Source organism: Misgurnus anguillicaudatus, chromosome 2 (assembly GCF_027580225.2).
Source record: "Misgurnus anguillicaudatus chromosome 2, ASM2758022v2, whole genome shotgun sequence".
Classification (NCBI taxonomy): Eukaryota; Metazoa; Chordata; class Actinopteri; order Cypriniformes; family Cobitidae; genus Misgurnus; species Misgurnus anguillicaudatus.
Window position 1 is genome coordinate 22,866,536 of NC_073338.2, and position 14,258 is coordinate 22,880,793.

At 38.3% G+C, this 14,258-nt stretch overlaps 1 protein-coding gene across 2 annotated transcripts in view; it reads right to left on the bottom strand.

Annotated features, from left to right (window-relative positions):
• Positions 1-14,258, bottom strand: part of yes1 (YES proto-oncogene 1, Src family tyrosine kinase) — a 40,349-nt gene that overhangs the window by 12,981 nt on the left and 13,110 nt on the right. For both annotated transcript variants that reach the window (XM_073874840.1, XM_073874834.1), the window contains exons 2-4: positions 11,002-11,292; positions 4,878-4,977; positions 4,346-4,444 (exon numbers count right to left, since the gene is read on the bottom strand). In XM_073874840.1, coding sequence (XP_073730941.1) covers positions 4,346-4,444; positions 4,878-4,977; positions 11,002-11,284 — 482 coding nt within the window. In that variant the 5' untranslated portion in view covers positions 11,285-11,292. The remainder of the gene's footprint in view (positions 1-4,345; positions 4,445-4,877; positions 4,978-11,001; positions 11,293-14,258) is intronic.

Below are 14,258 nucleotides of genomic sequence, written 5' to 3' on the forward strand. Positions count from 1 at the left end.
TGTAAATATGTCTTTTAATAACATATATGACATTATATTTACAAATGATAAAACCAAATAGTGTGTTTGTGACATTTGAATGTTTGGTCTTATCTTAAAACTGAAAGTAAACAGGTTTTCCTCGCCTAAAAATTAGCAAACAAAATATTTCAAATCAATATTAATGTTCCCTTACCTTACTTATGAGGTAAAAAGCCGTATAATAGGTGGGATAATGTATAGGCCAAATGATGCCATTTCTATTAACCGATGTTATGCGACTAAAACATACTTTTGTTCTCCTGCGATAAGTAATTTCAAAAACCATGGGGCCGGTGTGTTCGGCCTCATACGGTGCCGCACAGACCGACGTGCGAACAGTGTTGGGTAAGTTACTCAAAAAAAGTAATTAATTACTAGTTACTAATTACATCTTCAATCATGTAATTAGATTACTTTACAAATTACTCTCTCCAAAAAGTATTTAATTACTTATTACTAGGGCTGTCAATAGATTAAAATATTTAATCGCGATTAATCGCATGATTTCATGAGTTAACTCGCGATTAATCGCAAATTAATCGCACATTTTTATCTGTTCTAAATTTACCTAAATGTAAAATTTTTCAAGTTTTTAATACTCTAATCGGCATGGATTTGGTCAATATATATGCTATATGCAAATGTATGTCTACAACAGCCTGTTTACATTTTCAACAGAACCATCAGCCATAGTTTTATATATGATTTTCCCTTTAGAAGACCTTGTTCTTTCTCCATTTCTGTTTGCTGCTGCATCATTTGTGACCTGTGCTGGCAAATTGAGCTGGGATGAGCACATTTTCAAAAATGTGTAATTTATATTTTAACATTCTCTATTAAAAAACTTCAAAACAATTGGAACAATTGTTGGAATCTGACAAAGTATGACAGAACTACACCTGTTTACGCAGAGCAAAAACAATATCACTATATGTTACATATAGGTTTTTCTTTTATTGTTTAATTTTGACATTGAGACAGACTGCTTTAAGATACTGTAGGCTAATGCAAGGGTTTAATATAGCCTAATGTTACACAACAGATACTTTTCCTCAACAGTTAATCCAAACAATCACTTCAGATATAACAGATTATAGGTCATACCTGCGTGAATTCTTGTCAAAACAGATATTAAAAATGTAATTTTGTGTTAGATGTCTATTTAAATCAGGGTCGCGCACTCGCGTGTTTGTGTGCATGCGCTTCCGACGTCTGCGTCAGACATCGCTTTTGAGCCTTGTCACTCTTAATAACTTTTTTAACATCAACCAGATCCCGAACTTTATCTCTCTTAATAATTATTATAACATCAAGAAAGTCCTGCAGTCTATTTTCTATAATTTCTGAATGCTTTAAAAGCGAAACTAAAAAGTGAAAGAAGACGCATCTTTGCTTTATATGGATTTGGGACGGGACACCTCACAGAAAACGTGCAGATAAAGATCATTTTAGATGTTTAATGACCATTTAGAGCATTGGATTCGCTAGGCGAGAGCGTAATGGTCTTATTTTTATGAAAAGCTCCGACTCATCTATACAGCGCGGGTTACTTGCTGCGTCTCAATTCATCCAGCTGTGGGTCAAACAGAAATTGCGTGTTGGGTTAATCGCGCGTTAATAAAATTAGTGCCGTTAAAATTAATTTGCGTTAACGCGTTATTAACGCTTTTATTTTGACAGCCCTACTTATTACTAATTACTTTCTAAATCCTATTCAGTACATGATACAAGGATAGGCTTGAAATGGCCCAAATAAATAATATATAAAAGTACATCAATTATTCTTGTCCCATTTAATGGTCCAATTCTCTCTATTAACTAACTATTAACTACTTTTGCCTCAATATACTCCAACTACTGCTTATTAATAATACTAAAGAAGTTGTTAATTTTAAGTATTGGTAGAAATGGGGAGGGTTAAGGATGTAAAATAAGGTTTTGCAGATCAGGCATTAATATGTGCTATTAAGTATTAATAAACAGCCAACATCTCATTAATATTAATGCTAATAATCAATCAGTTAATAGTGAGAATTGTAAACTAAAACCATGTTAAATCCACTATCATATTATATTATACATAATTGTTCTACAATACCTACAAAGTATTTAGTTACATCAGAAGTAACTGTAATAAGATTACAAGAAAAATAAGAGTAATCCCTTACTTTACTTTTTCAATGAAAAAGTAATTTAATTACAGTAACTAATTACTTTAGTAACTAGTTACACCCAACACTGCGTGCGAATGACATCAAAATACAGCGGTAGCGACGCAAAAGCATCCAGAGCGGTCGACTCCAAATCGCTCTTGCTGTATTTTAATGCCATACACTGGTTGGTTTTTAGGGTTAGCCGCATGAAGTTGGCCACACCTCCTCTGTCTTGTCCTACAATCAAATATATCACGCCATATTTAAAGAATGATTATATGACTTTATGCATGTCAAGTGACCTGTAAATGCGAAAAAAACTCCATTGGTTTCCATTGCGATTACACTCACCTAAAGGATTATTAGGAGTACCTGTTCAATTTCTCATTAATGCAGTTATCTAATCAACCAATCACGTGGCAGTTGCTTCAATGCATTTAGGGGTGTGGTCCTGGTCAAGACAATCTCCTGAACTCCAAACTGAATGTCAGAATGGGAAAGAAAGGTGATTTATGCAATTTTGAGCGTGGCATGGTTGTTGGTGCCAGACGGGCCAGTCTGAGTATTTCACAATCTGCTCAGTTACTGGGATTTTCACACACAACCATTTCTAGGGTTTACAAAGAATGGTGTGAAAAGGGAAAAACATACAGTATGCGGCAGTCCCGTGGGTGAAAATTATGAGTCTGATGAGTCTCGATTTCTGTTGAGACATTCAGATGGTGGATTCAGAATTTGGCGTAAACAGAATGAGAACATGGATCCATCATGCCTTGTTACCACTGTGCAGGCTGGTGGTGGTGGTGTAATGGGGTGGGGGATGTTTTCTTGGCACACTTTAGGCCCCTTAGTGCCAATTGGGCATTGTTTAAATGCCACGGCCTACCTGAGCATTGTTTCTGACCATGTCCATCCTTTATGGCCACCATGTACTCATCCTCTAATGGCTACTTCCAGCAGGATAATGCACCATGTCACAACGCTCGAATCATTTCAAATTGGTTTCTTGAACATGACAATAAGTTCACTGTACTAAAATGGCCCCCAAAGTCACCAGATCTCAACCCAATAGAGCATTTTTGGGATGTGCTGGAATGGGAGCTTCGTGCCCTGGATGTGCAACCCACAAATCTCCATCAACTGCAAGATGCTATCCTATTAATATGGGCCAACATTTCTAAAGAATGCTTTCAGCACCTTGTTGAATCAATGCCACATAGAATTAAGGCAGTTCTGAAGGCGAAAGGGGGTCAAACACACTATTAGTATGGTGTTCCTAATAATCCTTTAGGTGAGTGTATTCCTTCTTTGAATTGCCCAATAAACCACCTGACCAGAGCGTAAAAACGTTTTGCGATATATGGGAGTTTATGCGAAATATCAGTTTTTCCAATTGGCACATTTTCAATTTGCTACTTCAATTTGAAAGGTAATAGAAACACAGCTATCGTCAGTGCTTATTTCTGCGATAAAAACCGACAGCCTATACATTATCCCTTACATAAAACATGATATTTTTTCTCAGTTTTCTAATGTATAGTAGAGTGTTGTGTAATGGTCACATGACATGCAATTTAAAAAAATTGGGCGTTTGGGAAAAACATTTTTTTTTTTACAAAAAAGTTAAAGGTGTGAATTCTGAACATCCACTGACACAAAAAGTTTAAATGCCTGCCTGAATGTACTATGCAATGTCAAGACAAATATAAAATAAATATATTCGTTATTAATCTTTTGTTTTTTTGCATGGCTTTTTTGCACTGAACATCAAAGGTCCAAAGTACAAGGTCTCATATGAAACTTCCTCTTATATGACACATAAGTCATAAGTCAAGCTTCCAAGAGACAAACAGTACAGGCTGATTTAAAAAAATTTTTATGGATGTGATAAAGATATTACCCATTACAAAAGAAACCTGTAAATACATACGTTCAGTGTGCCAGAAGACTTGTTAAAACCTGTGCGAAGCAAATGTTTGTTTAAAGAAGCAGGAAGTAAAAAAGTACAATGAAGGAACAGGGGAAGAGAAAAATGTGTATGAGTAGGCAAAGACAGTCTCCTTTTTGTCAGCACCAGAGCTCTGGACATCTGACCGGCCATCACGCTTTCTTAATTATGACACGAAGGGATGAGATGATTGGATAAATGCAGGAGGACAAGATTCACTTACTCTTCCGCTTGGATGGAGTCGGCAGGGGCCACATAATTGCTGGGAATGTAGCCCTTCTGCCCCGTGTTGATGGAACGAGCCTCCCACCAGTCACCCTCTGTGTAGGGTGAAGCAAAACACAACTGCCTTCAGACAAAGTTACCAAGGTTCATGTCCTTCAGTGGCAACATCTATGAGTTATCAACAAAGTAACAGTGCAAGAAAGCAAAGGAATTTGAGTTATACGGTTAAAATGTCAGTCCTTGGACTCGAACGTTCCCTGCGGCCTTACAGGAGAATCGGAAGCGTGTGCATTTACTGAGAGCTAAACCTGGCTGGTGGCTGAACAGATGGTCCATTATGAAAAAGCATTAACCCAGACAGATTTGGCCCTCAATGAGCTTGAAATACAATGGTGGATTAAAAAAATATTATAAAACCAGCACATTTTCTTGCAGATGGATCTTCTTCTTTACCGCAGGAAGACGTGCTTAACGTGCCGGATGGATGCTTTGGTGAATTTGTCGGTAACTGTGAATGTGATGGTACTCACGTGTTGTTGATGATTTGAAATCTATCTCCCTTCTTGAAGGAGAGGTCATCTTCTGTCCTGGCTTCATAATCATATAAGGCCACGAAGAAAGTTACACCACCTGCGAGATAAACGAAACAGGTTGTGTAAGACAAAAAAAGAAAAATGACACAGGCAAGTGTGTCAACACAAAGCATTAAAGCAGTTAGTTCCCCAAGTAACTTAATTTTCATTGTAAAGTGAAGCATTAGATTCTATTTCAGCCACATAACAGAGTTTGGTTGAGCATTTATAGACACGCTTAAGGGAGCGTTCATCGATTTTATTCCTGGCTCAGTTGTCTGTGCAGTCATGTATTATTAGCAGACTTTTTTTTTTTTTTTTTTGATTACATAAACGTTGTGTCTTTCACCAGTGCAGTTTATGAATGCCAAAGGCTGAAATGGTTTTAAGTGTTGTAGGAAGAATTAAATCTAAGTCGGCCCTCAAAACCAGATTATCCATTAGTGAACAACAGAGGACTGTCCCACTTATTACAGCCACACATAAATCTGCCAAGATGAGAAGCATGATGAGTAAAACGGTGTTATAATTTATCTGTTAGTCTATTATACTGGATCAGGTTAAACCTGTTGGTGATTGGAAGTTTCGCTGATGATTAATGGCATAAGATTATAACACGCCATGTCACTATGGTTTACCGTCAACCTGGAATTGTACAAATTATGCAAGTGTGCTGCTGTATACGCAGGCGGTACTATCCTACACAAACTTAAAAACTCAGAATTTTCCCTGGAGACGATTTCCACCAGACCACACTGGATTTAGCGGTTAGGGCTATCAGATCAGATGCTGTTCAGGGCTTGTGACAAGTAGTGGAGTGATAAGAGCTCTATTTATATCTATTGAATAAAACTAAGCAGTTTACAGAGTACAGACAAAGATCAAATTATTCCGCTTTTCTGGTGTAGACAGATTTCACATTTGTGCTCAGCTCCTTGGAGACGAAGAAGAATCGGGAACAAGAGATCTCTTTATGGCACTGCCAGAAGCACAGCAGAGAAACGAACGCTGAACAAAGAGGAATAAATCACAGTCGTTTTATTGTGTTATTTAAGTGTACTGCAACTGTAGGTTGTAATTATGCTTGGTTATTATATGCTGGATATTGTTTGCGTGGTTTTAACCACAACCAAACACAGCCTTAATGGGGCGGTTTCCCGGACAGGGATTAGACTAGTCCTAGACTAAAATAAATGTAAGAGCTGTCCAAACTGAAAACAACCTGCACTGACATATCATAAAATACATCAGTGTCCTTTGTTTTGCCTCAAAATGCACACAAGTGATGTTTTTAGTAAGGCATGTTTGTTAAAACTAGTTATATTTCCTAATGAAACTAAGACCTAGTCCTGATTTAAGATAATCCCTGTCCGGGAAAACACCCCATAGTTATCTGAAGTCAGTTTACTTCCGTAAGGGGTCGTTGAAGTCCTGAAAATGCAAACTGCTTTTAAAGTGCAAGTTTTTTTAAAATGACACACATATATTTCCATGTAAACAACCAAAATGGGAATCTGTGAAAACGGTCATGTCATGTGAACAGGTATTTCGTGTTTGGTCTACAGGCATGCACAAGTACTGGATGTAACTATACATACCCAGAGAAAAAAACTTTTTTGTTTTAGGAAAAACATTGTTGTGTAAAGATGACTATACTTATTAAGTCTGGGGGATATGGCAAAAAAATGATCAAGAAAATGTTTTCCATATTAGTCGATATTGATAATTATCATGATAAATAACAAATCTTTATTCCTGTCAAATTTAAAGGTAGATTTTTGCTCCTTAATGAAAATTGATAAAACCAGATTAATAATGGTTTTAAACTACTTTTTATTTAGAATATGACACATACAAATACTAAAATCTTGTTTTAATGTTCAGGCATCTGTATTAAAGGGGCCATGGCACAAGACTTTAAAATGTCATATAAATCCTTGGTGTCCCCAGAGCACATATGTGAAGTTTTAGCTCAAAAAACCATATAAATAATTTATTATAGCATGTTCAATTTGCCACTTTGTAGGTGTGAGCAAAAATGTGCCATTTTGGGTGTGTCCTTTAAAATGCAAATGAGCTGATGAAATTCAAACACTGATCACAATGATGGTGGTTTGTTGCAATTAAAACTCAATTATGCTTTTCTCTGCACTAATTAATAGTGCTGTGGTTGGATAGTGCAGATTAAGGGTAGGTATTATTATAATAAGAGCTCCTTATGACATCATAAGGAGAGCCAAATTTCAACTACCTATTTTTTCATGTGCTTGTAAAGAATGGTTTACCAAAACTAAGTTACTGGGTTGATCTTTTTCACATTTTCTAGGTTGATAGTAGCACTGAGGACCCAATCATAGCACTTAAACATGGAAAAAATGAGATTTTCATGCCATGGCCCATTTAAATGTAAATATATTTGTTATAAAATCAATACATTTCTGACACAGAAAGCAGCAGGCTACTGTCACTTTAAAACCAAGACAGACTGCTTTAAGTTTCAATCATCGCCATCTTGGCAGCGCGTCACCGCGCATAACTTGCGAATATCAGAAAATGGGTAAAAAGGTGGGACGTGGGTGAAGCTGAGGTGACCGGTTGCTGAAACCACGCCCACCTAGCACGACAGTAGTGACAGCAGTGGCTGTTCAACCTTCACTCAAGTGGCAACGCCCTTAATTATGCCGAACTTTAAGGCTTAATATAAATTAAACGGATGAGTAACAAAAAAATCCACCCCCCTCACAGTTGTCATGAAGGGCAAGATAAGCTATAAAGACCAAAAACAATTTTTGTACCAGGCTGTAAACATATTTTCTGCTGTAAAGTTGGGCATTTTAACATGGGGGTTTATGGGATTGACTCCCTTTTGGAGCCAGTCTCTAGTGGGCAGTTTAAATCACTTCCGTATTGGCTTCATCAAAGAGATCGGAAGGTTTCCACTCGGTTTCAATATACTGAGTAACATCCAGTTGTTTAAGAAAGAAAACTTAGTTCAGTGATCATGCGTGTGTTATACATATACACGCTGATAAATTAATGTCAAGAGCGTCATGTTGCTGTGGGAGCACACACTCATACAGTATATTCCCTGCAGTGGTGTATCTGCTGTTTTCCTCAGTTTCCTGAATTTGTTAATGTCCTGTAAATATACTTTTAAAGCTGTGTGGACGTGTGCACAAGCAAGGCAGACACTGGAAGAAAGTACAGTATACTATACTGTACCTATTTTGTCTGCTGTGTTCCGGGCTTTGACGAACCCTGTTTGCACGCCCAACATTACACAAAAGGAAAATGTTTCCGCGCAAGTGCTTGCGCAACATTATGCACAGTGCGTAAACATTATCGAGCATTTATCGAACGGTCGTTATCGTTTTATCGGGAAATTTTATATTAGTAAAATTATCATTATCGAATTACCGCCCAGCACTAATACTTATGCGTAAATTGTACTGCCTGCGCAGAGAGGCGAACCCTACGCAGTAGCCTACGGCGCACCTCCCCGAAAAATTTAACAACGCGTCAATGCGAAACAAATCGCAAGTGCTGTGATTGGTCTTCTAGAACCCCTCCCTCAGGGCAAAAAGATCTGCATCGCATTTCTTTCTTCGCACGTATGTCTGCTTGCGACAGTAAAAACAATTATGCACCAAGTTGAGGCGCTAAATTTAACAACTCAGATTGCAACAAAAGCATGTTTACCTCCATCACTGCTGATGCTATTCCAAAAAGGTACACAATCTGCTGCTACTTTGGCTTTTGCCTCGATACTGTAACATGCCCTTGGACTCTGCCTACTATCGTTTTGCATGTGTATATGCACATCGAGGGCGAACAATGACGCAATATAAATGAAAACTGCAGCGTACCCTATGGCCAATGTCCTACGCAATCTCAGTACTATGCATCTCAGAAGAACATCCATTAAACAGGCAGCTCCGGAAAATGTATAAGCATCTTTATATAGCTGTCCTTCAAACATTTTCAGGTATTTTTATATAATGATTATGTATGAAGAGTATTGCTCTTTTTAATGCGTGTTAAACAACTCTGTCTGTCTGTCTCTCTCTCGCTGCAACACTCCACAGTTCAGTGGACATGAGTTAAGTAAAAGCAATGTACAGTTATCACTGGGGTGGGGTGGTGATGGCGCAGTGGATAAGACACACACTTTTGGTGTGAGAGACCCAGGTTCGAATCCACTGTGACACACAATTGTGTCCCTGAGCAAGACACTTAAATCGTAGTTGCTCCAGAGGCGTGCGACCTCTGACATATATAACAATTGTAAGTCGCTTTGGATAAAACACAGTCAACTGACACCAAAACAACACTATGGTCCATTATGGTTACCAACACATTTTTATAAAGTCTGAGTGATGCCACGTGATTTTGTATAGTTAGACAGTTATTGCTGCAACAACCAAATCTATAATAATAGATTATGAAAGAAGGATTCAATGAATGTCAATATCGATTAGTTTGGCCTGTGATGCCACTCGTCCATGGCCCCAATCGCAACAGCGTCCTCCCCTGCAACCCGCCCTAAAAAGCATCTTAATCACAATTTATAACCCAGTGCACAGCACACACAAAAAAAAAAAACATAACTTGATATTTATATTTTAATTTCTATGCAAAAATTGAAAAATGGGGAATAAGAATAATATATGAAACTTAAAAAATTAATTCCTTAATCATAACTCTTACCCCATTTTTAATTTGTGCATAGAAATAATAATATCATTATTAAAATATCATTATTCCCCCAATGTTGTCGATTTCCAATTGATTTTCGATTTTGGCACATAGCTGACCACTAAAAAGCGATGCGGAGCAGACGTCAGAGAATTAAAACCGATGTCATAGTCCATCACAATGTTTCAGTATAGACAATAGCCTCTTTCACACAGTAATTTCGGTAAATTACTATGAATTTACCAGAATGAATTTACCAGTAAATACAAAAATGTGCTGTTCACACACACAGTGACGTTCTGTCTTTTTACCAGTAAGATATCATTTACACATCAGTACCAAAATACCGGTAAACTCAGAAAGCGGAAGAAACCTGTGGCGCACGAGCTCAGTCTTGTTTTTGTAAACAATGGCGGGTCATGACTTCATATCCATGGTCCGCTTTTTTGTTGTTTTCACATCTGTTGCAAAGCCAGAGGGTCGCAAACTTGCTTGTGACCAACCAACATTTCATTAGGTGACGTCAAACGGAACCTGCGACTTACACAACAGTACTGTTTGCACATTAGGCTTCACAGAGGGTGTGTGCTAAGGACGTCTGCAATTCGGCAAATGGATGGTAAGCTACTTTAAACAACTTTGGTAAAGAAATGTGCTTGACTTAAGCAGCGTGTGTGTGGAAACATTCATAAACAGTGCTGGAATAAACACGCCATCTTTTTCAAAACATTATGATTGGCGCGGTCTACCAGTAAAATACTGGTAATCTTACAAACGGTCTTACTGGTAAATTGGCAGCACTTATTTACCAGAAAGGTTCTGTTCACACACGATCTGTTAACTGCAATTTACCAGTAAATTACCAGTAAAGACTGTATGTGTGAAGGGACTATTGTCTAATGGGAATTTGGTAGACATCGCCTAATCATAATTAATAGACAAATGACGAACACACTATTTTCATAATCGATTAATCGATTACTTGTCACAGCCCTATTACACACTGTAATCCATCACTTTGCATTAATCAATCGAGAATACATTTATACTTGCAACCGTACACTATCGCTGCATTTTTAAGGAGTAAATCCTCCCTTTATCATCCATCTTAGCAGGGAAATTCTATGCATTTCATAAATTAATTTCAGGCCTTATCTGCTGTCGTTTTTAAATTAGGCATTCATGAAAGATGATGCAATAAAAGCCTGCTTCATTCACATTTTTGCATGGGGCTCTAGGGCCCTGGAATGGAGAATGTTGAAACTCGTGATCCACGAGGCCAGACGTGGAATCTAACATCTGAGGTTGTTTCTAAAGAGCTCTTGTTTCCTTAGACAAAGATACTTTACAGAGAAACAGGCAAAAGTCTTATCGCTCATCCACTCACCTGTGACGGCACCTGGGAAGGGGTTGCTCACAGCGACAGTGGCAAATGACGACGAGGAGGCTCCTCCAAAGGGTGTGATAACAGACGAGGAGCCACCAAACGGGGTGAGCCCGGATGAGCGGCTGTTGTAGCTGTTGGTAGGGCCCTTGAGGGCCGGTGACTGGCCTATCTGGGTGGGGTCCGGTCCGTAGAGACCCATGTGTGAACTAGGGGTGGGATTGGTGGGATCTGGCCGGTACTTCTGGGTGGGACCCTTGTCCTCTTTACTCTTGACACAGCCCATAGTCAAGCCTGTGGAGAGAGAAGTTAATATTAACAAGCTCTCACGGCTGTTTGCATATTAGCACAAGGAACACGATCGTGACTAATTCAACAGTTTATGGCAGCAATCAAACTTTAGCGCAGAATGAGGTCACCACAGCCATTGAGATTCCCAGCTTTTGCAAGAATCTTATTGTTAATACAGTCATAAATGTAATGAATGGATATAAAATTATTTGTGTTCAACTGAAGAAATTTTTTTTTTTAAATATTTGGATGATCTATTCTTTTAAGTGTGAGCAATAGTAGCGATGCTCGCCTCAATACAAAGACTAATCTTAATCTTTGTGGTGAATCCTCCAAAACCAATAACACATCTGTTCCCTCACTCCTCAAATCTTGATCATCATTACGTAAATGTTGAGTAAGTAGAATGTAAGTGGACATAAAAAGGACAAACATGGAATGCGTTTTCTCAATGGGGGGAAGCTCAAATTAGACCACAGAACTGTACGAGCATCTGCTTCCTTTTACAGGCCAAATCAAAACCACTTTCAGCAGATTTGCCGTCATTCCACAGCAATGCACAGACACCAAAACATGTCAGGCTTAATCGCATGGGCGTCTCTTCAGCGAAACATCCAAACTCACTAGGTCATTGATCAATGCCTCGGAGCACACGTACGCGACCCCATCTGAGTAAAGGCGGACGTGTTGATTTGTTGACTGTTCTGTGTGGTCAATCTGATAGGAAGGCTTTACTCTTGGAGGCAGAGCTTGTAAGAGATGACAGCATAATCTCCAGATACCCTTGTGTGTCTGCCAGGCCTCTTTGTCTGGACTGTGCCCAGCCTGATGCAGGCACACATGTGCAGGGGAATGAGGAATGTGAGCGAGGCCTTGAAGGAACAGGTGGCCATAAGTGGAGAGGTATAAGGCACAGCAGGGCTGCCACACTGTCTTTGTGTATGAGAGAAACAGATGACAAGAATATATTTGGAGCACTTGTAATGTTTAAAGGAATAGCTATATGGCTTTTTCATGACACATCATGCAGACAAAACAACTTAAATTTCAGCCTCCATCTCACACATTGCTACTGTATAGCTTTGAAAGAGTTTAATACCAGCAGAGTCACGGCATATTTTAGAAGTGTCTCTCTTTGTTAAGGTGCCTATTTTGCCAAGGTAAAATACAATAAATTCAAACAAACACCCTGTGCAGACTTTTATCGTATTTCTCATCACTGTATCTCTGTCAAAAGACCAGAAAAGGATGACAAGAGGTTTATCCACTAAAAACACCAGTACACTTTTGAATGTACCAACTCTGTCTTTACAGCACAACAAAGTAGAACATAGCAATAACCACAATTAAACCGGTCAGAACATAACCACTTGGCCAACTTAACCATGGCAGAATGCCAAAAAATCAGGCAAAAAGTCAGGCTGGCAAATCTCGTGGTCTTGCAAATCCAGCTGCTTCACATCTGAAATGTTCCTGTTGCAAGTTGGCACGGGGTGGAGGAAGGAACAAAACCTTGTCGGAGCCATAACGTGTCGCAGACGCGTGCAGTGTAGATCAACACAATGGCGGGTAAACACTGACAACAATTTTAGTTTAGGGGTAAACTATTCCCTAGGCGGAAAAATTTATCAAACAATTTAGCATTTAGAAGCAACCATGAAAAGAAAATAGCAAAAGCAAAAGCACTGCACAGAAAAAGGTGCATGAGATGGTGCCATCATATAATAATAAATGTGGATAAACAAGAGCAAAATCAAATACAAAAACGGTGGCTTAGTTTGAATTGGGCAGAACACGTTCTGACACGTGTGCCATATCTACCCCTCTCATCTGTGACAAGGCTGTAGGCAAACAAGGAAGCAACTATAAAAGTGTCACCTTCCAGGACAGTGTAAGCCCTTGATGGGTGTGACACATTACCCTTTGAGGCTGTTTACACCAGGTTTTAAGATGCTTTTTGTCGATCAGATCACAAGTGGATGAGAGAGAGAGACACACATTTTGTTTAGATCTGGTATTTAAATCTGTCGCTTTTGTCCACTTTCGACCGCTTGTGTCCTGATTACTTTGAGGGGATGGCTTGTGGAGACTGTGGGCCAGTATCTCTGCATTCTTTTAAAGTGAGCAGGAGAAATTAAGGATTTTAAATTGACGCAAACTTATATTATATCATAGTCCGCTCATCTTTATACCAGGTGTAAACAGCCCGTCCAGTCATTCACATCTCAGAACACTACCTGGAGAAAGAGCTAACCCTGGATAAAGTCATATAAAGCTCTGCACTACACCCAGTACACATAACTCTTTAATGTTATCTTAGGCCTGCGAGGACTCTGGGTCACCTTTTAATGAAGCGAATGTTTAAATTTATATCTGCTCTTCACAAATGAGTTTCATTTAGTAACCCCAAGAGCAAGCATGCAAGAAAACTAGATCACTCCCATTATAAATCACGTACATGATGTCATTCACCTGCAATTAGGGATGCATATCAATTAATCGCGATTAATCTATAGCAGAATAAAAGTTTTTGTATAACTTTGTATAGTTAAATGCACACACATGCATGTATATATTTAAGGAATGTTTACATGTGTATATACATTTGTATATTTATGTATAATTTATATTATATATAAATATAAATACTTAATATATAAATATATTTTTTTCTTAAAATTATACATGCATGTGTGCATATTTATATATACATAATTATTATACACAGTTCACACACATATATGATGTAAACAAAAACTTTTATTCTGCTATAGATTAATCGCGATTAATTGATATGCATCCCTACCTGCAATATAGATAGCTTAGGTTACGTTTATATTTATCAGTTTTCGTTTTTGCTATGATAATGCTGGTCATGCAGACTACTCCATAGTTTTTGACCCTCATAAACTGCAACTTTTGTAAATGCTGCAGACCCTGATTTAGCTGAAAAGGTGTGGTGTAGTTAT